The following is a 23367-nucleotide window of genomic DNA, read 5'->3' as shown; positions in this document are numbered from 1 at the left end:
AAGCACGTGTCCCGGGAGCCCCCGGGGCTGCTGCACCTGACCCATGTGACGGTAGTGACAATTCTAAACATAGGTGCTGGATACATTCTTTGGCATGCCCTTCAGTGCTCACAGACAATGACAGGCTCAAGTCTGTTTGCTTAGCTCAGGCCAGGGTCTGAGAACTGGGGAGCTTCTGTGACTACCCCCCCTCAAAGTTCTCCCAGCAGGTGGCCAGAACTGAAAACACAATCTAGAAGTCTGTGGGTTGTCGAGTTATGACGGTTGGATTCCCAGCCTTGACAAGTTTCTTATGTGCAAGCGTGGGTGCTGACTGGTACGCGAGGGACCCAAAATCTGGAATGGGGTCGTCTGGTTGGAATCAGAGGAGACAGACGATCTCACGCTCCCAAGTCACTAGAGCTTCCCTTCCCAGTGTCCGAGGAGCCCAGCAGCCTTCCCGTGCTTAACAACCCTATGCTCACCTCACCCAAGCAGAGGCCTTGAAAGCAGGCATCTACGCCCCCACAGACTCCTCACAAGCACCCCTGCTATCACCGGACCCACAAATACCGAGGGTCAAATCTCTGCCCTCCAGAGTACAGACGTCCGCCGGGACCCAGGGCGTGCAGCTTTCTACACTAGAAGAATTGCAATATTTGCAAACATATAGTCAGAAACCGCGGGACACCGGGGTCTAAGGGTGTTAGACCAGTGACGGTGGATATCACACAGATGGGCCAAGTTCACGGGTCCGTGGGCACTTACTGGAAGTGATGAGTTAGCTAGTACAGCTGGGTGGTTCTAAGGGCTCTCTCCGGTCGGCTGACTGGAACTTGGACTCCAGTGTGGCCTGCAGTTAGGAGAGAAGCCAGAGAGGCCCTGACGTAATCTGGAGGGGGGGACCCAGCGCTGAGGGAGGTTAGTGTTGGACCGGGCTGCTCATGGTTGACCTGCAACCTCCCCCCAGCACTGTGTTCCACAGGAAGGCAGCTCTTCACTCTCCACGATGGACTTTCGATGGACTTTCCCTGTTCCAGTTCCATAACAACCAACTCTGTACTCTGAGATTTCCAATCACCCCCCAGGAGGAGCAGCGTCAGCCCTGGTGGCAGGACCTCTCACCCCTGGGAGAAGCTAGATTCTTCTCCCAGCCCCGCGTGGGGGTGGGGGGGGGGAGGCCTGCTGGGGAGACCCTTCCAGGGCGCTCAGGGCCCTGCCCCTGGCTGTCTTCTCCCACTCTGGCTTTCATTGCATCAACACTCGGCACTTCCTCTGTGCGCTTGGCCTCCAGCGGCTCCCCCGGGCTCCATTACTCAGACTTAGGGGGAGGCGATCAGCTCCGGACAGATCCGCTGCTGCTGACAGGGTGCCGAGGAGGAGACATCAGAGGGTCCTCCCAATCCAGGGTGGAGTGAAGGGGGTCAGGCCGGGCTCAGAGGGGCCCTCGGTGCCACCCAAGGTTCCAGGAGGTCTGGGCTAAGGAGACCTCGTCTGCCCGCCTCCCCAGACAGCTGCAGCAGCCCCAACAGCAGAGGCCCCCGGAGGGCAGGGACGTAAACACAGGCAGACACCCTCTCCTGTCCCGGGGGGCCGGATGTGAGTGTTCCTGGAGTCACGGTGCAGCTGTGGGTGGGGCTGGAGTGGGGAATGGGGGAGGGATGGATCCCGCCCCCGTGAGGCAGACCCGAGGCACCAAAGGGGTGGAGGAGGTACCGGGGCAGCTGAGCACCAGGGCCCCGGGTGCCCTCACCCCACCCTCCACTGGCCTCTAGCTTGGCTCCCCCTTCACCCACCCCTTCCCTTTCCATCAGGTCCCCTCCTGCTCCTCCTTAGCTCCCTTCTCCACCTCTCCCCGGGCTCTGGCTGTCCGCAGGCTGCCCTCTTCTTGGTCCCACCCCAGGGTCCTCCATCTGCCTCTGCTCTCTCCCTTCCCGCCAGGGGCACCTGGCTACCCTGTACCTCACTCCCGGTCTCCACGTCCCTCCCCTGCCTCTCCCCTTGCAGTCCTCTGCTCTTTGCCTCCCCCTCCATCTCTCCTTTCTCTTCCCCCGCCTGCCCCTGAGGTCTCCCCCATCCCTCCTCCTCCACCAACCCGGCCCATTCCCCTTCCCCACCCCGACTCCTCCGGTGGCCACAACACACCCCATCTCTGGCACGGGCGGCCCATCCCCTCAGCACGGCCCGCCGCCTCTGCGGCCGGGCGCCAGCCGCCCGCCTCCCCTCCCAGCTCTGCCACTTTGGGACTCTTGCCTGTCCCTGGGCCATCTCGGCACTACCCAGCTCAAGCTCAGGCCTGGCCCTCAGCCTCACCCCCTACCCCCAGACTCTCCCAGGCCCCTGGCTCTCCCTGCCTGGCCTCGCCAGGTCCCCCATCTGTGTCTTTGGCCACCCTGAACCTTTCCGCTGTCTCACCAGAAAACCAGCCCCAACACGCCAGAGCCCCATCCCTCAGGTCGGCCTCCTGCCCTCCCTTCCCCTCCCCTCCTCTCCTCCCTCGGCCCCGCCCCGGCCCCTCCCGGCCCCTGGGGCCCTGAGGCCTCCCTCCCCGCCTCTCCGGACTGGCTGGGCTGGGCTCAGACGGCTGCACCGCAGGTTGGCGAGAGCTGAAGGGAGGGAGCGAGGGAGGGCCTGAGCTGAGGCCCGGACCGGCGCAGGCGGGAGCTGGACCCAGAGGTAAAAGGTCGCTGGCTCCCCTTCCCCGGGGTGGGGAATGTTAGGGTGAGGGAGGCTGGCTTTCCAGGAGGTGGAAGGGCTGACCCCGTGATTCTGGCGCCTGATGAGTGGACCAAGGGGGGGCTGGAAAGGCCAAGTCCCCAATCCCCCAGTGCGGTGGGGGGGGGGGGGGGGCTGCCTGCAGAACAGGTCAGTGGAAGGGGCTGGGCTCAGGGGAAAGAGCAGGGTGTCAGAACGAATGGGAACTGGATTCCAAGGTCAGAAATAGGGAAGAGGTGGGCGGGTTCAGGGTCTGGGGCTGAGGGGAGCGGGCACAGGGGCTGGCAGGGACTGACCCCCGACGCAACCGTGGCTCCTCTGCAGCTCCCGCGGCCGCCCCTTCCCTGGGCTGGGTCATGCGCTGCCCCAAGTGCCTTCTCTGCCTGTCAGCGCTGCTCACGCTCCTGGGCCTCAAGGTGTACATCGAGTGGACATCTGAGTCTTGGCTAAGCAAGGCCTACCGGGGACCCCAGGGCACCCCACTGGGCCCCACACCAGCCACCCCCGAGCCCACCCTGCCGGCTAACCTCTCTGCCCGTCTGGGCCAGACCAGCCCGCTGCTCTCTGCATACTGGAACCAGCAGCAGTGGCGGCTGGGGTCCCTGCCCAGTGGGGACAGCGCTGAGGCAGGGGGCTGCCGGGCTTGGGGGGCTGCCGCTGCTGCAGAGATCCCAGACTTCGCCTCCTACCCCAAGGACCTCCGCCGCTTCTTGCTGTCGGCGGCCTGCCGGAATTTCCCCCAGTGGCTGCCTAGAAGTGGTGGCGGCCAAGTGGCCGACTGCTCAGGTACGGACGTCCCCTACCTTCTGTTGGCCATCAAGTCGGAACCAGGGCGCTTTGCAGAGCGACAGGCCGTGAGGGAGACGTGGGGCAGTCCGGTTCCTGGGGTCCGGCTGCTCTTCCTGCTCGGGTCACCAGAGGGTGAGAGGGGGCCTGACCTAAGCTCCCTGGTGGCCTGGGAGAGTCGCCGCTACAGTGACCTGCTACTCTGGGACTTCCTCGACGTCCCCTTCAATCGGACGCTCAAAGACTTGCTGCTGCTGGCCTGGCTGGACCGACACTGCCCGGGCGTGAGCTTCGTCCTGCAGGCTCAGGATGACGCCTTCGTGCACACACGGGCCCTTCTGGACCACCTGCGGGCCCTGCCCCCTAGATGGGCCCGAAGCCTCTACCTGGGTGAGGTCTTTACCCAGGCCAGACCCCTGCGGAAGCCCAGAGGACCCTTCTACGTGCCTAGATCCTTCTTTAAAGGTGAATACCCGGCCTATGCCAGTGGCGGCGGCTATGTCATTGCTGGGCGCCTGGCACCCTGGCTGCTGCGGGCAGCGGCCCGTGTGGCCCCCTTCCCCTTCGACGATGTCTACACTGGCCTGTGCTTCCGGGCCCTGGGCCTGGCACCAAGGGACCACAAAGGCTTCCTCACAGCCTGGCCAGCAGACCGCACTGCTGAAGCCTGTGCTCTCCGGGACCTGCTGCTGGTGCGGCCCCTCAGCCCCCAGGGTAGCATTCGGCTCTGGAAACAGCTGCAGGAGCCTCGGCTCCAGTGCTGAGCCTGGCGGAGCTGAGGAGAGGAGGGCAGCACAGACCTGGCTGCACCTCGGTGCCTGTCTCTCACTCAGCCTCTCCTTCTGGGCCTCAGCGTGAAGGAGGAATTCTAGAACCGTGACTGCCTGAGCCCCTCCTAGGTCCTCCCGGGCCAGGGGACGGGGCAGCCGGAGGGAACAGACTGTTTGTGTCTACTTTTTGTGTTTGAAAAACACGCACTCCCCACTCTGAGGCCTGGAGTGGTCTTTGCGCCTGTGGGGCCCCAGAGTAGTTGACAGAGCAGAGCCCAGCTGCACCCCGGCATTCACACTGGACCCCTCCCCACCCTTACCGGGCAGGGCCAGCTCTGCCAGCCTCATGGTCACTTTGCTGAACAGCAGTCTTGTCCCATCTAGGGGAGAACAAGAGACCATCTCTGGAGGACCCCACCCCCACCCTGTCTGCGGAGGGTCACCCTCCGCTTGCTAAAGTTTCCGGGGGAAGTAGATATCTCAACAGCCTGGCCTTCTTTATCTAGAGTGGAGAAACAAGGTCCCAAACTAGTCATGCTGGGCTCTCCTCCCACCTCCCAAACTCCAGGAAACAGACCAGCAGTGGCACAGAGCCAAACACAGAGAGTTTATTGGCCACCTGCTGACCACCTCTCACTTTGAGGGAGTGACTTCCACAGGCTGACCCGCCACGCCCACCCCAGAGGGGCTTCTAGTCCTGGAGGCGTCCTGGCCCAGCCCCTGGGAGAAGGCACTGTAACAGGCGAGGAGGGGGCTGACGGAGCCCCCCCCCCCCACCCAGGGTAACAGCCTGGAGGAGTGGAGATGGTTGGCTGGAGTCCTGGCCCCAGTATTTCAGAGGGGGCTGGCTGGGGAAGCAGGGTGGCATCCTGCAGCTCCCTGGGCACCCCCCAGAATGGGGCTGCCCCTCGGGGGAGTTGAGGTGGGTGGGGGTGGGCTGGGGCAAGCGGGCCTCACTTCTCGAAGTGGTCCAGGGGGTAGTGCTCGCCGTAGGCCTGGAGGTGCCGGGCCAGGGACTCCTGCTGCTTGCGAAGCTGGGCCGGCATCTCCTGGTACACGTCAGAGAAGAGCAGGTTGGGGTTGGGCTTCGGCTTCCGCTCCGCCTGCTCAAAGGCCTCCATCACCTGTGGAGGGACGTGCGACAGTAGACAGGCAGCCGGCTCCCCACCCCCGACCTGTGGGACCCCACTGAGGGGTCAACCCCCCCTGAGCCGCTGCCTTCCCATCTGGACGACGGAGGAGATGAAGACCCAATAGTGCTAAGAACCAGCAGCCACATCAACATCCCCCAACCCCGGCCTCCCCTCCCCGGCAAGACCAGGCGCTGCACGAAGTACAGGAATCGGTTCAGCCTCTTGGCACAGGCAGAACCAGGCAGTAGGCAGCTCAGAGGGGAGGGAACCGAGGCATGGAGAAGAGGGGGTACGCCACGACAATGTCCTCAGGGCCCGGGCCAGGGTCTGCCCTTACCACTGGGCACACGGCCCTGGCTCCAGACACCCAGGCCGAGGAGGGCGGCACTTGGACCCGAGTGGGACGCTCACAGTGCACATGGATTAAGTCACCTAATCTTAATCACCCTCTGACAGCGACACCCCAGTGTCGCTCTTCAGATAGGAGGGCGTGGAGGGCAGGCATCATACCAAGGACACAGCAGAAACGCATGTGCCCAGGCAGCCTGACGCCACAGGCCACGCTTAGAGACATCCCTGGAGCTGTCCCCAAGTCTCCCAGTTCAATGTCCCCCAAACCCAGCCTCTCCATCCCTCCAGAGTTCTTCACCCAGGCACCACCCCCGAACATCCCCCCGCCCCCCGCACCGGGGCCTGGGTTCCAACAGAGGGGGGTCCCCACCTTCTTGCGGGACTGCTTTCTCCAGGCCTTCTCCTGCTCGTCGTCCCACCAGCCTCGGCCCTGCAGGTAGTGCCGCAGCCGGGAGATGGGGTGGTCCTGCTTGTCCCAGTAATTGACCTCGTCCACCGAGCGGTAGGCCGAGCTGTCGTCACTGGTGCTGTGGTGCCCGATCCTGCCAGCGGGAGGGAGCCCAGGGTCAGGTTGAAGCCTCCTGGTGTGGGTTCAGGAGGGAGGGGGGCGGACTAGGGGAGAAGGGCCGGCACTGGAACAAAGGCAAGGATGGGGAGCCAGTGTGGGTGATGGGGTCATGCTCTGGGGACAGTGACCAGTGCAGGGCAGATGCTGTCAAGGCAGGGAGGAGGACAGGAGGCAGGCACCTGTAGGTCATGGCCTCAATGAGGAAGGGCTGGTTCTCAGCCACCGCCCGCCGCCGGGCCTCCTTGGTGGCGTTGTACACGGCAAACACATCGTTGCCGTCCACGCGGATGGACATGATGCCGTAGCCCGGGCCTCGAGCAGCTGTAGGGACAGAGGCAGGTCAGGCCCCAGGGCTCAGATGAACAGAGTGGGGAGGGGGGAGGAAGGAGAGGGGAGCAAGCAAAACAGCGTCCCTGCGACCACCCTTGTGCCAGACTCCACAGGGAAAGGACTGGGCGGGGCGGGGAGGGGGGGGAGCATGAGAGCAGGTGGGGGCGCAGCTCACAGGCCCATACCGATGCCGTCCCCGCGGTACTGCTCAGAGGTGGGTGTGGAGATGGCATAGCCGTTGTTCCGGCAGAAGAAGATGACCGGGCACTCGAGGGTGGCGGCGAAGTTGAAGCCGGCGTGGGCATCCCCCTCGCTGGCCGCCCCCTCCCCGAAGTAACAGATGACCACTCTGTTGGCGTTGGCACGCTTGGCCGCATAGGCCGCCCCCACCGCTGCAGGGGGAGAGGGGGCTGAGCAGGGGCAGAGCCACACACTCCCCCCACCAGGCTCTGGCCTCTCAGCCGAGGGCCGCCCTGTCCTTCCACTTGGGCGGCCTCCTCTCTGACTCCCAGATGTGCCATTACCCACACCACTGCCACCTTCAAAACACAGCTAGAATCTGACCCCTTCCCACCTGTTCAGGGCAGACTGCCCACCCAGTCACCTCTTGCAGCCTCCCAGCAGCCTCCTCACTGGCGCCCCACCCCACCGCTGGCTCCCACCTGCTCCCCTGGGGCAGCCAGAGGTCAGTTAAAATGTGAACCAGGCTGACATTCCACCCCAGCAACTCTCGCCCTGCCCCCTGCGGCCCCCCTTCCGCTCCAGGCAAAAGTCAAAGGCCCAGATTCCCCTGGATCTGCACCCTCCCCGCAGCTCCCCAGCCCCTCCAGACCTCTCTTACACCTGCCCCGCAAGCAAGCAGGCCGTCCAGCAGGCACTTGGCTCAAGATCCCACATGGCTCCCTTCCCCCTGCCCCCACCGCAGTCTGTGCTGAAATGTCACCTCTGATGCAACCCAGGCCTTCCTCCCTCACACCTACTCCCTCTGGCTTTAGTTGTCCCTGCGGGACTCCTCACCCGATGTACTTCTCGTGCTACTCCTTCATGCTTAGTTTGTCTCCTTTCCTCTACCCTGGTGTCAGCCCCAGCGGGACTGAGGTTTCTGTCTCTGGCTCACTGTGCCTAGAATGGTGCCCACGTAGCAGAGACTTCCTACGTGTGGCCGCTGGGCAGCTTAACAGTACTCAAATGGAAGGTAAGGGCCAGGGCCCAGCCTTACGGAAACCCTGCCCACCTGGAGGGAACGTGCCACCTCCTCTCACAGAGCCACGCTGCCCACTTCCCACTCGCGCTCCTCACACAGAGCACCAGGAGCCAACACATCTGGACGGGTCTGCCAACCAGCCCACTGCTAAGCCCCACCGACACACCAACGCATGTATCTTGGCCACCTCGGAGCAGAGAGCCGCGGCCTAGCCTGGCCCTCGGCCAGACTGTAGGGTCCAGAGGGCAGGGAGCGAGGCTGGGTCCCATGGTCTCTGTGCTGTGTGGGTGCAGGCCTGGCCCCTGAGGGGTCTGCTTCTCAGCTGTCACCTTTGACAAAAGCAACTCAGACCACTCTAGGCACCATGGGCCTCCAGAGTAAGCTTCAGGAGAGTCAGGCTCGGAGGAGTGAGGCAGAGCAGGGCTGGGGTCAAGAACCCAGCTCTGGCGCCACAGATCCACACTCGGAGTCCCTGCTCTTCTCGCTACCTACCAGACAATGCTTTGGCAGGAAGCTGGTGCCCACTCAGTCACACAGTGTTGTTTGCTGCTGAGCGGACAAACGGGACAGGCACATGTTTGGGGAATCAAGAGGGTGGTGGCCATGCCAGCTCAAACCTGCCAAACCGGAGCCCTCCTCTGAAGACAACCAGATGAAGAGTATCTGGAAAGTCTGCAGCCCGGACCAGCGCTCCGACCCCAGCACCAACCGGAAGGCCGCCCACAAGGGCTGCAGAAGGGCTGGGGCTTGCACAGGGGTCCGACGCTGGTCTGTGCGTACCAGGCCCGGGCCAAGTCCTCACCCTGCGGGATCTGCGTGGCCAGCGGAGAGGAGATGGTGACGAAGTGGCGCTCCTTGCAGCCATAGTGCACGGGCATCTGGCGCCCCTTGCCCAGGTCGCTCGCGTTGCCATAGCACTGGGCCATGAACAGCTCCAGGGGGTAGTCCCGGTACATTAGCACACCTGGCGAGGAGGAGGCCGTGTGAGCCTGCAGGCGGGGTGGGGGGCAGACCGGCCCTTCCTGCCCAGGCTCCTGCTCCCTATAAAGACAGTCAGGGAAATGGACGCAAGCAGGGGAGGCAGAGTCGAATGCTCATGGGGACCAGGCAGGTGAGCGGACAAAAAAGCACAGGCCTGTCCCAAAAGGGAGGCCACTGTTCTGACCATCTGACTACTGCTCAGGGAAGCCAGATGGCCCAGTTCTTCAAAAGAAGGCAAAATCTGGCTTACTTTTTTTTTTTTTTTTTAAGGAGAAACTACCTGATTTTTATGTTTCAACTAATAAAATTACTTGATAAATTGTCATACGAACCAAATAATACTATTTGTCACACTAGGTCACAACTTCTGAACTAAAGAGCCAATACTCAAACATGTTTATGGCTGTAAAATCCTTTCTTCCAACAAAACCTCACCACCAAACGGAACCGCTCTGGGTGAAGGGGGCCTTGACTGCTAACTCAGAGGACAGGAGCGGGTGGAGATGGCCCTGGGATGAGCAACGACCCACTCTGGCGCCTGAAAAGGGGAATGATTGTCACACCCACACCTGAGGGGCAGCCCTGGGGATCAAGGACCTCCCTGGAAGCACCCAGAACCTGAGCATTACAGAGCAGAGGTGGTACATGCATTTCCGAATCTTCTTCTTTACTGCAGAACCCTTTCTTCCTCTGACAACTTACTGGGGATCACATACCACGGGAGTCACATTTTGTGCAGCGTTAAGCACACCTTCCCCAAATAACTGCCACGTGAATATAATATTTGGTGCCAAGTGCCTTTATTCGGAGCACTTTTCAGACATTAACTTGATCGATCCTCCCGACAACCCTCCGAGGGAAGTGGGATTATTCTCCCCATTTACAGATGAGGACACTGAGGTAGGCAGAGCTCCCATAACCGGCGGGCTGGAGCACTAGTATGGCACATGGCTCACACTTCAGCACGGAGCCTGAGGAAGGGCGGCGGGGGGCTTGTCTGTTTATCTGCTAACGGGGAGCCACCGTCGAGACAAGGTGACTGTGGCCCGGACAACCAGCTCTGCAAGTACGCCCCCCAAAATGAGAGTTGGGGTGAGGGTATTTGGGAAGACTTCAGCCTTCACCTTTCACGTAACTGGATGTGGGATTCTGTCACACAACACAAATTCACACCCAGTGTGGCCACGCTGTACCTAAAACAGATCAAAGAGGAGGCGCTCCGCTGAAGCAGAAAAAGGGGGCTGTGTGTGGCGGGGGGCTTCCCCACAGCGTGGTCCAGGGTCCACAGTCCACCCCGGGAGCACCCGCAGTCTGGGGCAGGCGCCAGCGGGAAGTGCGAATCCAGATTCCTGGGCCCAGGTGGTTCCGCACCAGGAAACCCCAGGTCCAGTGGCAGTTACTGCGCTAGACGGACACGTGCCGCCTCTAAGATCCTTTTTATGAGCCCGGTGCCACGGTCCGCACACCACACGCACCCTTGGTTTATACCAGACAGCCCTGCGTGGGCAGCACCACGGGGGGCAGCGCCGGGGCGGAGGAGCGAGGGCTGACTCCGGGAGACCCCTGCTCCCCTCCTCAGGAGGCGTGTGGCCTGGGCACGGGGACTCAGCCTCTTCGGCTTCCTACGCCCTGGCACAGACAGGAGACACGGCTGCCGGGGGACTCCTTCCTGCAGTGGGGTCGGGGCAGGTGAAATGAGGTCGAGCCTCCACTGCTTCCCGCACGTGGAACAGCACCTTGGCCTTTAAGACCCCAGTGAGTGTCAGCTATTGTTGTGAGCATCCTCGTTCTCCCCACCTCCAGGTGGGGACTGAGAGAGGCGGGACTGGGTGCAGGTCTGTGTGGCTCCCTCCCCACTGAGCACGCACCCCCTGCCGCTGTCCAGGCGGGACCTTCCTCAGGGGCCTCACCCTGTGAGGGTGCTTCACAACCTCATCTCTCAGCTCCTTCCGTCCTGTCACTCACGCGCTCAGAAGGGTGCCAGCTCCTGGCTGGCACTTCCAGGCCCTCCCATCTGCTCTGCTCCCTGAAGGACACAGAGCCTGGAGAGGCCAAGAGAGTCCCGTGCCGTGGACAGGGGTCCCTGTGCGTGTCCACCTGTAGCCAGGCCGCCCTCACTGCACACTGCTTGTATCCCTCAGGGCAGGGGTGGCAGTACCGTCATTAACTCCGCGTTGGAGACCAGAAAATGGAGGCTCCCAGAAGAGAAGCAACTTGCCCCAAATCTGCTAGCTGGTAACCAGCAGAGCACGGAGCGGTCGGGAGCACAGGCTCTTCACTACAACACTGCCTGGACTCCAGACAGCCCCACAAACTCCTGCCCCTGGCTTGGCTCATTCCTGCTCAGAAAGCTCTTCCTCCGGCTCCTTAGACCTCCCTGGCATCACGCTGCTCCTGGAAGAGCACACAGGGTAGCTAACGTGGGCCTCGCCTTCCCACCGGGAGGGACTGGGCCTGACTCGCCTCCATGGGGACCACAGACCCAGGGCCCCAGCATCTGCTCCGCAGGGCAGACATACCTGCCTCTCGGTACTGGCCAAACACCAGGTCCGTGCTGTCCAGCGCTGCCGCACTCCCCACATGTGTCCCCTCCTCGCCATAGTTGGTCATGTAGAAGGAGATCCGGCCCTGGGGGTGCAGGAGGGCCCGGAGGCCCGGGCTCAGTTATGCTGGGCAATGACAGGGAACCATCCAGATAACTGACCAACTTCTGGAGACTTCATTAATCACCTCACACTTCCTGGGCCAGGACAGGTCGGAGTTCCTGTCTTCCTGGAGGGACTGCCAGACTGCTTGAAGCCAGAGCAACAGGGCCATGCGATAGGAGGCCAAGCCGGTTGTCTGGCTCACCACAGAGGGGCCTCAGGGTCAAATGCCTGAGCCGAGCAAAGGTGAGGTTTCCAGGCAGAGGGAACAGTAAAGGCCATGAGGCCAGAATGGCTGGGGCAGAAAGTGGGAGGGGGTGGGGACAGACCAACAGGGAGAGGCAGTGCCCAGGACCATAGTGAATGATCCGCATCCTGGACTTTACCCTGAGAACTGTACCCACGGTTCTTCTCAAGGGAGCAACATTTTAGAAAGGTCTCTCTGGCTGCCATGTGGAAAACGGATGGTGGAGACAGGACGGAGTGCAGCTAGCCAGGCCAGAGGGGGCGGTGGCCCGGAAGGGGCAGGGGGCAGGCAGAGGAGCTGCTGGGCGAGCCTTAAGAAGCAGAGTCAGAGTGCCAGGGAGCGACAGACCCTACAGGCTGGCCACACCGATGCCCTGGCCGGCTCCTTTCTCCTGGGCCCCCCAACCCTAGAGCCTGGAAAAGCCAGGCTCCCAATCTCCCCTACAGAGGTGACCACGGGACACAGATCTAGCCAGAGACTTAAGAAGTCTGCTTTTGCTTTCTCGACAAAAGGACCCACGGGAGCTAGAGCCAGGCCTTCTTCCCGCCCTGTACACGGCCATGAGGCCAGACCTGTGGCAGCCGTCTTGCGAAAATGAGGCAATAAGTGCAGAATGAAAGCCAACTCGCCCACGATAGGGGAGCAGAAAGGTAGGAAGTCTGGCTTCCTGACACGGTGCTGAGCAGCAGAATGGATTTCTAGGGTAAATGAGACAGGAGAAAGTGATGGCGGGGTGGAGAGAAAGGAGCAGGGATGAGATGCAGGTCTCTGGTTTGGGCAAACGGTGGGTGGCGGCAACCTCCACCGAGAAATGGCCTGAGGGAGGAAGATGCCGAGGTCATGTCTGGACAGGCTGAATTTGGTGTGGGACATCCCAGGCAAGAAGCCAAGTAGATCTGGGGCTACGAGGTAGAGTCTGGCTGGCGATCTGGGGCACCCCTGGCACACAGACAGAACTGAGCTCCCCAGGACCACGTGTAAAGTGAAAGAGCTCACGCCGGGACGCGAGGGACGGCCACCGCCCAGTCCTCATGCGTTCTGCAGGCCTGGCTTCCTGTCATGGCGGGAGAATAGATGAATAGTGCTACTGCTACTGCTTTCTTCTAAGTGGGGAGCCAATTAAAAGTTAATGGGCCTCCCAGAGCCAAGTGGGCAGATGCTGGGTGCTGAAGGCCTGGGAGGGCTGTCAAGGGTGGTGTGGGGAGGAGCCTGCGCACCCTCCCATCCAGGAAAACAGGGCCTGGCGAGTGGCAGAGGTCGCTGGTTGCCTACCCAGTATCCTATCCCTCTTCCTGTTTGTTAACAGAGATCTCATTCCACAGGCAGCAACCGCCCAGATGAAGAGACCACAGTGTGGCCTCCTTGCAGCTGAGAGCAACCTATGCAGTGTCAGATGCTACTGGGTGGGGCTGCCTGCAAAGTTCTAGAAAGGTGGGTATGGGAAGACAGCTGAGATACGCCACGTCTGACCTGTCACTTTCCTTCCACTTCCTGCCTAGAACGAGGTGGGATGGAGGGAGCTCCAGTGGCTACTTGGATCATGAAGGGCCCTAGAAGCCAAAGCTGGGTATCCAGTGACATCATGGTGCCACCTGTTGGTGCCAGCCCCAGACCACCTGTTTTTAGACTTCTTTGATGCAAGATGGAAAACCTAGCAATCTGTGTAAACTACTGCATTTGTTTTTGTTGGGACTGGGGTGGGAGGGGCCTGGGGAGGTCTGGTACTTACAGCTCAACGGAAGCCTAGCTAGCACAAGCTGAGCCTTGACGGGTGAGTTGATCTTACTGAGGCCTTCTCTGTGGCAGTCAATGGCCAAGGGGCTTTATGCGCTGGGCCTCACAGAAGTGAGGATTGATAGCCCCAACCTCGCCATCCCCCCTTTTTAATATACTGAAGAAACTAAGGCAAAGACAAGAAAAATCTCCTGCCCAAAGTCACACCTCTGATTGGACCCACATCCACTGGATTCCAAAGCCCCTGTTTATGTAGCCCACACAGGCATGAAGGGACCCAGGCACGCTGAGGCAGGGGAGGGATGGCCTGGCCCGGCGGTAAGGCTGTGGAGAGGGGAGCAGAGAGGGAGCGAGGCCACAGTGGAACAGGAAGGGCCAGACCTGACCCTGTGGGCTGGGGGAGCCCAGGGAAGTTTCTGGGCAGGTTTCAGGGCAAAGGTACTTACTACTCTGCCTTGGAGAACCCATACCCAGTGCCCTGTGAGTGGGAGAGTGGGAGAGTCTGCTCGGTCCTGTCCTACAGAACAGTGGGCCTTATGCTTTAGTCCACAGGGGGATGGCCTGGGGGCTTAACATAAATTCAGGCTCTCAAGCCCACCCCTACCCCTGACCCAGCACAAAGGCCCACCACCCACCATTCTTCTCCCCCTTTCCAACAGGAACCCCAGAGCCCTGGGAAGGACGGATTCCACTGCTCTCTTCACTTGGTTCCTGGGGATGAGAGCATGGTCCTCCTGGCTGGGGACTGGTTGAAGGCAGGGTCTGTGACCAAAGCCCGGACAGTGAGCATAGGCCCTGGACTTTTGCTGGAACATTAGGGAGCAGACACTCTCTTTCCACTGCTCAGCAGAGAGGATAATCATTGTGAGGCTGACAGGGTTATGATAAACAGGGTTATGATATACGATAAAGCTAATATTTACTGAGTGCTGGCTGAACGTCAGTTTCACTCTTTTTAAGGCCATCACGTGTGGCACTGTCAATCCTTAAGCCAATGGCATGAAGTAAGTACAGACGAGAAAACTGAAGACCTGACAGATTAAGCAACTTTCCCAGGGCCGCAGAGCCACAGAGTGACAGAATGAAGACGTTGGTTGCACAGTCCTGCTCCAGAGCCCACCCCCTGATCCCTTCTCTGCCACTTCTCCTCAAGCCTAAACCTTCAGAAACGACTGCTGCCTAATAATGAAGGAAGCCAGGGTGAAAGAGAGTAGAAAAGACACTGGGAGAAAAGAAATGGGTCTGAGAACATCGAGGCCCCTGGATCCAGCTGTGCCTGAAACCAGACCTTCTGAACTTGGAAATTATTTGAGTCAATAAATTGCCTCTTTGTTAACACCGCTTTGATTGGGTCTCTGCCCACTGACACAAACACTGCTGAGGCTCACGGCACATCTGACACAGGCAAACCAGGAAGCACAGAGGGTCACCCTGTTTCTCAGGGCTGTGAGCTCCCAAGGGGAAGGCCCATCAGGTACTCTCTGCCTGTACTCTCTTGGCACAGCCAGGCCACCAGCCAGGTGCACAGGAGATATTTTTAGTGATCTGGTCCATCCTTCTGCCCGTGGGCAGTACCCTTCCCACACTCTCCCTCCAGAACACCAAGAGAGAACTCCAACAACTTTAAGGACTCCAAGACAAAGGATCTCCATTCTACCCTCTCCTCCTTGGGAGTTATCTTCTGGCCCGAACACAGGCAGGGCGACCTCAGGTAATTCCAAGCCTCCCTCCCCAGCCTGTCTCCACGCACCTGCCGCTGGGACTCGTAGAGGATGCGGTCCATGGTGTTGAGCAGAGTCATGCTCTTGTAGAACTTGAGCACCGTCTCCTGGGGCAGCTGCAGGTGGAGGCACAGACAGATGTAGGCCAGGTGGGACCAGAGAGGAGATGGACAAGGGGCCTGGGTGTGGGAGGCACAGGGTGGGAAGGAGGGGGCCTCTCACGTGGGGATCCTCGCTGGGGTTGATGATCTGGCCCTGCCGGTCCATGACACGATAGACGGGGATCCCAGAGATGACATTGGGCTGGATGAATTCTAGCTTGTCTACAAACTCCGCCGAGGCCCCGGGGAACTGGGGCTTGTCATCCAGGGATGGAAAGTGCTGCTGCTCCTGCCTCTGGGGGTGCTGGGGAGACAGGAGGGTGAGGGTGAGGGTGAGGGTGAGGGTGAGGGTGGGGAGACCCATGTCAGGAGCAGCAGAGGTTCCCCTGGCTCAACCTCATAGAGGCAGGCAGTATGGGCAGGCCCCAGAGGACCCTGGGGCCTGATGCACAGGGTACAGATCCCAGCTCTGCCACTTTCTCGATGTATGACCTTGGGCAAGTTACTAGAACTTCTTGATGTCTCAGTTCCTCATCTGTAAAACTGGGGCGAAAATAACATCTAACCCACAGGGTAGTTGTAAACACTAAATGGTCCAATAAAGTAGCAGGCAGATCAAGAACTGGCAGCTGTTACATCAGAGGCCCAGACGCTTCACCCTGGCATTCAAGGCCTCCCCAGTCTGGCCAGATATACCCTCTCTCAATCTCCCACCGCCATCGCAGGCATCGCAGGCACACCCTCCCCCAGCACCCTTGAATCAGCCAGACAGGCTCTTCGCTGACCCTGTACAAGCAGGCAGCCACCCAGAATTGAGTAAGTCTGTGAGCTCTGAAGTGTCAGCCTGCCTGGGTTCAAACCCTTTGCTGGGTGACCACAGGAAAGCGACTTCCCTTTTGCACCTCTCCCCCTTCCCATCTGTAAAAGGGAGGCGACCTCACAGACATGTCATGAGGCTCAGGTGAGATCATGCACATGAAACAGTACTTGCATACTTGTAAGTCGTACAGCAAACACTCAGACGAGTATGGATTATCACTTCGACCACCACATGACTACACTTGGCTCTTTACTAGAATGTCTCCCCACCCCCGCCGCCCGCCAACTTCCATGCTTCAGTGGCCTCTCCATTCCAGTCCTAACCCCCACCCTCCAGGCCCAGACTGACTCATTCAACAAATATTTGAGCACCTGCTTTGTTCCAAGCCCTGTACTAGGTTTGGGGGACCTTAGAGAAGTCAGACATCTGTCACTGCTGCCCAGCAGGGAAGACAGCTGCTGAACAAGTACAGCTGAGGCTGAGTCGTATTCGCCCAGGAGAAGCCTTGAGTGCGGCAGAATGGAAAGGAGCCAGGCTTCTCTGAGGAAGCAGCATGAAAGCAGGAGAGCTGGAGGACAGCTAGGAGTCAGGGCAAGAGCACCAGAGGCCGGGGGCACAGAACACGCAAAAGGCAGGACGTGAGGGATGGCCTGTCACTTGCGTGTCGCTTGCGGAACCTAGAAGGAGTTCAGAGTGGCTGGTGGGGGGCGTACCACCTCCTCAGCGGGCTGGGAAAGGCCTGGAAAAGGCCATGAGAAGCCTCAGGCACTGCAGGGTGAGAGCCCACCCCACTTCTCAGCTCTGGAGCTGGGCAGCCGTGAACTGGTCTCTCGTCTTGGTGCTGCTCCCCTTTATCCAGCACCTGCGGGCTGCCAGCTGAGCTCTGTGCCCACAATCTCACTGAGCCCTCAGCGCATGTCTGAGGCAGAGACTCTCTGCTGTGGCCCTTGAGGACTGAGGAAGCGGAGTCTACGGCCATACCACCCTGAACGCGCCCGATCTCGTCTGATCTCGGAAGCTAAGCAGGGTCGGGCCTGGTTAGTACTTGGATGGGAGGACTGAGGAAGCGGAGATACTGAAGGAGGTAAAATCACCTGCACCAGAGCTAAAAGTGGGTAAGTCAAGACCGGGCTTCCATCCCAGGCGGGGCAGGCATTCAGACCCCCAAGCCACGCTCCTAACCCAACAGCCACAGCTGACCCGGTTTCCACCATCTACAGCTCACTTCCCATGACCGCTAGCGATTGTGGCTTCACCTCCAAGAGGAGCCAGCCAAGAATGACCCAGTTTGCCATGCGCTGGATCTCACACGTGTGCACCCAAGTGTGTCCCCCACTCCTCCTTCTCTAATTGCGGAGAAGCATCCAAGGATCCAGCGGGGGAGCGTGAGCACCAGTGCATTTATCTGCATTTATGGTTGTGAGGAAATAGAGGAAATTACACTCTCAACGGCAGGGCAGGTCCAGGCCTGCCAACAGCATGGCAGACTTCCCCTCCGCTCGCAGGGGAAGCAGCTGAGCGCTTGCAGCCCGGGCGTCCCCCTGCTGAGCACCCAAGGCCGGACCTCTCCGTCCACCCAGAGGATCAACTGTCTGCCTCCCACACAAATCACAAACTCCCGGAGGGCGGGGAGCGTGTCTGGGTTGGTTTACACAGCAGGCACTCAACAGGCCGTTATTGAAGGGACGGATGAATGAGCGGTTAAGTTCACGGGCTTTGGAGGCTGACCGACCTGGGTGCCAGTATCTTAGCTTGCCCAGTGGCTCTACGCAAAACACTGTCCCTGCGAGGTTCCTCATCTGTAAGAAGGCTGCATGGGGCTGTTGTGAAAAGTTCCTGAGATGAGACACACAAAGGGCTCAGCACAGGCCTGGGACACATTATGAGCTTGGTAGAAAGGGAAAAAACCCAAATCTGACAGGTAGGAAACGGGGAACACAAAGTGGCCGGCACTTTGGGAAGAGCTGGAGCGAAGGATGGGCAGCACCGCGAACAGGACCATAGCAGCAGACAGACCACAGAAGAGGAGGGCTTTAGGTGAGGGGCCCACAGGGGGCAGAGGACAGGGTTACAGGCTGAGAACAGACTGGGCTGTTAGGACAGGACTCTGCCTGCCTCCAGAGGCTGGAGAGCCGCCATCAGGGCACCCCGGCGCACCCCCGCTCTGGACTGGGGCCTTGCGGGCTTGGGGGAGGGGGACCTTCCTTCCTGGGCCCGAGGAGATGCTGGAGTACCTACCCCAGGGTTACTGAGCTGACTGGGTGAGAGGCCAGCCACAAGGAAATGCAATCCATGGGAGGGGTGGTAAAACGCCAGAGGAAGGATGTGACTCCACCTACTTTTTCCTCAGATTTTGGCGGGGGCAGGGGTGGGTTTGTGCCGGTGGCCAGTAACTGACAATGGCAGAGGCTACCAAGCCTTGCTGCCACACCCCCTCCCACCACACTGGAAACAGGCCAGCTCTGGGTGGTCCGGTCTGCCCTGCAGGTACTGGGGTGCCCCCATGGAGCCACTCCCTCTGGCACCAAGGCTAAGGTTAAGACTCCCAGCGGAGTAGACTGCTGCCTCCTGGCTGTGTACCTAAAGCTCCCTGAGCCTGTTTCCTCTTCCATGAACAGTGGGATGAGTAACTATCTCAAGGGTCACCAGGAGGATTAAACGAGTCAATGTGTGCGGAGTGTTCAGCCCAGTGTCCGGCACATAACGAACACTCAGCAATTACGAGCAGCTAACAAGCATATCTGATGATCGCTATTGTCCAGCAGGTAGCTACCAAATAGTCCACGCGGGGCCCTGTACAGGCTGGAGATGAGAGAGTGAGATGGGTGACAACACTGAACACACAGGTGACAACTGGGGGCAGGACAGACTGGTGGTCAGCCACACGGCAGGGTAGCATGAGGGCCTCTCTCCCTTTCCGGCGGCGTCACCTTGGCTCCCTGAACCTGCGTCCCCTTGTGGAAATGACAAGAATTACTACCACAGGTCTGGGGTGACGTGGGTACAGAGCACCCGCCATGGCTCTAGGGGGGAACTTTTGCTACCAGCATCAGAGGGCACATGAGGAAAAGCTTTCTGGAGAAGGGGAGTCACGCCAACCTGCTGGACCAGCAGGGGTGAGCCAGGCAGAGGCTAGGGGGAGGAAGGTGTCAGTCCCCGGGAACTACCAAGGCTGAGGCAAGAGGGGAGAGCCTGGCAGTGTGGGACCCTGGGGACCAGTAAGGCTGCAGCACGTTAATAACAGTAACTCGTTAGTAACAACAGCTAAGTCGGGGCCACGCAAAACACTTCCTGGTGCCTATATGCTCTCCGCACCACCCGGTGAGGCAGGCACTATTGTCTCACCTCAGTACAACAGGGGTGGTCCTGAGGCTCAGGGGGGTTCAGCGACTCGTCTAAGGGCAGGGAGATCGTGAGGGGTGATGTCAGCATGCGAAGCCAGCCAGCCTGACTACAGCTGCCTGAGGAGGCTGGAGAGAAAGGTGGGGTCCAGCCGTGGAAGGTTTTGTGGATGGTGCCGGTTAACCGAGTCCTCTGTATCGAGGGTAGCCAGGGCCCCCCCAAACCCAGGGGCTTTAGCAGCACTATGCCCCCCGAGGCACTGCAAGTGGAAGGCCCTGAGGGAGGCCATCCTTTCCTGACCATACCAGATTTACTGTCCCTGGAGAAAAATTACAGCTCCCATTTCCTGAGACTTTACTGAGTGCTTGGGAAATGTGGTAACTGCTTCCTAGGAACCACTTCCTTTCACCTTCCCATCTCTCTGAGGGAAGTACTGCCGCTGCCCCGTTTTACAGATGGACACTGGTGTTGGGGCCAGGAAAGCTTCTCCGAGGAAGTGGCCTGTCAGCCGACATCGAAGGACCATCGTCCTACAAAGGCCTTCAGGTGGAAGGAGCTCATCCACAGGAGGGAAAAAGGGCCAGTGGGGCTGAGGCGCAGGGAGGGAAGGGCACGGGGGGCTGAGGCTGGCGCCTCCACACCAGCACCTCACCAGACCCAAGGGCCCCAGGCAGAAGCTGGGGACACGTGCCAAGACCAGATGGAGCAGGATACTGCAAGACTTAAACCGAAGCCCAATCGCTTCTCCGGGCAGCCTGGTACTGTGAGGAGAAACGGGGCTTTAGAGTCCTGAACTCCAAGTTCAGACCTCACCCCGTGAGCCTCAGTTTCCTCACTCATGTCAGGAGAAAACTACCAATACCTTGGCATGTGACTGTATTACGTATAATAACGGTTTGGTAGTGTAAACCACGAAGGGCTTCCTGATGTGAAAAAAGAATCCGGGGAGGGGGGGTGGAGCTCAAGACACCAGCCAAGAAGGAGATGGACCCATACGGTCAGAAGACCAGTAATGACCATCTCCATTCATGCCTCAACACACACGGGGCACCGTCACTTGGAGATATTGCACAGGGCACTAGAGCACTGGAGTCCCCAACAGGCTGCCCCTGGACAGCGGGGTCAGAGAAACAACATCCCTGACAATTCACACAGACTGAGCTCGAGGTGCCCCCTGACTTCCAAGAGTAGAGACTCCAGTCACCCCACTTGCTATGCTCAGAGAAGTGAAATGACTTGGACAGGGTCCCACTTGCTTCTTGGGGTGGTGGCTGAGAAACCAACTCAGGACTCCCTGACAATTAAGTTGTCTCTCTCCTCTTTTCCCTGAGCACTAAAACACCGGCTGTCAACTGCAGGGGGAAGGGAGGGAGAATCAGGCAGACACCTCCCGAGCAACGGGGTGTTCAGTCAAGAACATGGTGAAAGGAGAGGCAAGAAGGCAGAGATGGAAGTCAGGCAGCCCCAGCCTTTCTCCGAACCCAGCCTGCCCCACGACCCATCCATCCACTACAGCACAGCCTTTCAACCTTCCCCCAAACCACTATCCCTGGGATCTGCCTTGATCCGCAAAGACTGCACCACCCAAGATGGCAGCCACCAGCCACGTGTGGCTATTTAGACTGATGAAAATTAAATGAAAACTTCAGTTCCTGAGCCACACTAACCACATTCTGAGTGCTCAGTAGCCATGTGTAGTCAGCAGCTACTGTACTGGACAGCACAGATCTAGAACACGGTCATCATCGCAAAATGTTCTAGTGGACAGCTCCGGCTCTACAATTTTCCTTAACTAAATGCTCCTACTCCTTCCCTCCACTCAAAAAAGGCTCCTTTTTATTTTTAGGAAGAAAAAAAAAAGCAAGTGGGAGAAATAAAAGTGGGGGAGAACAAACAGGAACTCTAAAAGCGTCCGACTCTTGGTTTCCACTCAGGTCACGATATCACGGTTTGTGGGTTCGAGCCCCGCATCAGGCTCCACACTGACGGTATGGGAGCCTGTCTGGGTTTCTCGCTCTCCCTCTCTGCCCCTCTCCTGCTCCCACTCTCTCTCTCAAAATGAAAATAAACTTAAAAAAAAAGTAGGTACTCTGAAAGAGCTGCTCCAAAAAAATCCCCCATCCTATTATACCCCCACAAAATAAAGAAGGGGAGTCAAGAGAGAAAGGTAGCAGGGAGACTGAACCTGGAAGGAAGATTTAATCAGCCATAAATGACCTTTCCCTACTTTCTGCCCCAGTCCTCCCCACTGCCAGCCAATGGACTATTTGGACTGAGATCAGCCCTGCAGATCTGATTGCTCAGGAAAAAAAAAAGGCCACAAAGAATAGCCCAAAGGCAGGAGGCTGCCCCACCCCCAGCCTGCTCCAGCAGCCCTTTCAGAATTACCTGCTTCAAGTGACTCCATTTCCAGTCTATGTCCCCTCCCTCACCCCTGGCCCATCCTCTTCACCCTCCTCCTACCTGAAGGGTCTTCCCACAGATTTTATCTTCCTTTCCTAAAGGATTAGGGATCAGGGGGTCAGACCCAACCCCACAAGATCTTGATAGATTTCCCTCCAAGGGCCCTCACCAACCCAGGTCCTGCCAAGGTCACCTCCTTTCTTCTCCTGGTCGCCAAGGTCAGTTTCTGTCCCTTCCCTCCACCCTCACTTTCCACAGTGACCAACATTGCTATTGCCCTTATCAAATACCAGGTCCAGGTCTTAGCACTTGACACATTTGATTTTTACTACAACCCTATGAGGTGGTCACTGTTAGCATTTTAGAAAGGGGGAAATGCACCCCCTTGGAGAGATCCAGAGGAGCAGTCTTTTGCCCAAGACCACACAGCTGGAAAGCCGTGACTAGGAATATGAACTCACTTTCTGAAACATTACTCTATCTGTGAAATTTTAGTTCATGGCTCTTCCGCAGCCCAATGCCTCTCTCCCTCTAAACGGGCTTCCAGCTAGATCTCTGCTGTGTGAACTTACTGTCAGCAGCATCAACCCAAAGGGATTCTAACCCTTTTGAAAAGAATTGAGGCATTTCTCAACTGCGACTCAGTTGGGCAAGGGGGTGTCCTGTCTGGACCTCTCTCCCTCCTCTTCTCCCTTAGTTAATCCGGCAAAATTTTATTGATCGCCCGGTCTCCTGCGTTGAGTGACAAAAACGGACAAGGTTCCTGTTCTGGCATTAGATCAAGGACACAGGATCAAAAGACTTTGTTACGCAATTCATTCTAAAATCAGAACAGTAGTAAAGGAACAGGGAAATGAAGAGAACTATAAAAGCCCGCGCTGGGGGACCTGATCTCTTTCCTCCTTTTGGAAGGGGGAGGGGGGATCCTTACCGAGAAGAAAGTGTCTTCCTCGGGCAGTTTCACTCTCTAATGCCTGCGAAGAAACGTCTCGCCTTCCTCCCGTGCCCCTCCAAGCGGCCTCCGGTGGGGATGGGTGGCAACTAATGAGGAACCCACTCCCTCTCTCCAAGTTGTCTCCCTTCCTCGGGGCCCACAATGGAGCTGCCTCGCTATTCCTCTCCTGAGGAAGTTGTTCCCGAGTGTCCTCTCCGAGTAGTTCCAGACCTTTTCCATTCTGTGACAGCCCTTCCTTCGCTCCCTGCACAGACCTGACACCCTAAAATCGGCGTTGACATCCCTACTCTCACTTGGGGAAAGCTCCCAGTGCCCCGGGAACTCACATATCTAGCCAGCCCCCGAGCACCAAGCCGCCGCAGGAGCAGGACGCCAGCCTGGCCCAAGCCTCGACCTGAGCCCCGGAGCTTCGCCGCAGCAGCCGCCACCGCCATCTTCGCTAACAACTCCTCAGCGATCCGCCCCTCTCCCCTCTTAGACTGAGGCTGCCCCTTTATGAACCTGATTCAAATGTTAGCCCCATCCTCCCAAGAAGCCACAACCTACTAGTTCTTCGGCCTCCTGGACACGGGTATGAGTGGA

At 58.9% G+C, this 23367-nt stretch overlaps 2 protein-coding genes and 1 long non-coding RNA gene across 4 annotated transcripts; 2 read left to right on the top strand and 1 right to left on the bottom strand.

The window, feature by feature from the left end:
• Positions 1-1706: 1706 nt before the first annotated feature.
• Positions 1707-4470, top strand: B3GNT8 (UDP-GlcNAc:betaGal beta-1,3-N-acetylglucosaminyltransferase 8). Of its 2 annotated transcripts, none has more exons than XM_030297894.1 (2): positions 1707-2655; positions 3019-4470. In XM_030297894.1, exon 2 carries the CDS (start codon positions 3051-3053, stop codon positions 4242-4244), a length of 1194 nt encoding a protein of 397 aa, XP_030153754.1. In that variant the 5' UTR covers positions 1707-2655; positions 3019-3050; the 3' UTR covers positions 4245-4470. The 2 variants fall into 2 exon arrangements, with proteins under 2 accessions (XP_030153754.1, XP_030153755.1); XM_030297895.1 differs by having other exon boundaries at positions 1707-2662.
• Positions 4471-4833: 363 nt separating this feature from the next.
• BCKDHA (branched chain keto acid dehydrogenase E1 subunit alpha) lies at positions 4834-23235 on the bottom strand. The gene is made up of 9 exons (XM_030297893.2): positions 23112-23235; positions 15387-15569; positions 15194-15280; positions 11337-11445; positions 8639-8800; positions 6818-7024; positions 6482-6623; positions 6105-6276; positions 4834-5374 (listed from the first exon to the last, which is right to left on the bottom strand). Exons 1-9 carry the CDS (start codon positions 23217-23219, stop codon positions 5204-5206), a joined length of 1341 nt encoding a protein of 446 aa, XP_030153753.1. The 5' UTR covers positions 23220-23235; the 3' UTR covers positions 4834-5203.
• Positions 12279-14781, top strand: LOC115502489. Its single transcript, XR_003965108.1, has 3 exons — positions 12279-12359; positions 13032-13140; positions 14404-14781. It is a non-coding gene; the product is annotated as an uncharacterized LOC115502489 (long non-coding RNA).
• Positions 23236-23367: the final 132 nt, after the last annotated feature.

This window comes from Lynx canadensis, chromosome E2 (assembly GCF_007474595.2).
Source record: "Lynx canadensis isolate LIC74 chromosome E2, mLynCan4.pri.v2, whole genome shotgun sequence".
NCBI classification, from domain to species: domain Eukaryota; kingdom Metazoa; phylum Chordata; class Mammalia; order Carnivora; family Felidae; genus Lynx; species Lynx canadensis.
Note: the sequence above shows the minus strand (reverse complement) of the source record. Positions and strands in the feature narration are given on the sequence as shown.

What these genes read in the sequence shown, in the direction of transcription:
- BCKDHA (XM_030297893.2), bottom strand. Translation starts at nt 23,219, where the DNA reads ATGGCGGTGGCGGCTGCTGCGGCGAAGCTCCGGGGCTCAGGTCGAGGC. An exon ending in ACCCCAGCGAGGATCCCCAC is followed by an intron (nt 15,281 to 15,386) that starts GTGAGAGGCCCC and finishes CTCCACCTGCAG; the next exon opens with CTGCCCCAGGAGACGGTGCT. An exon ending in GAAAGCAGTCCCGCAAGAAG is followed by an intron (nt 5,375 to 6,104) that starts GTGGGGACCCCC and finishes GTCCCTCCACAG; the next exon opens with GTGATGGAGGCCTTTGAGCA.
- B3GNT8 (XM_030297894.1), top strand. Translation starts at nt 3,051, where the DNA reads ATGCGCTGCCCCAAGTGCCTTCTCTGCCTGTCAGCGCTGCTCACGCTC.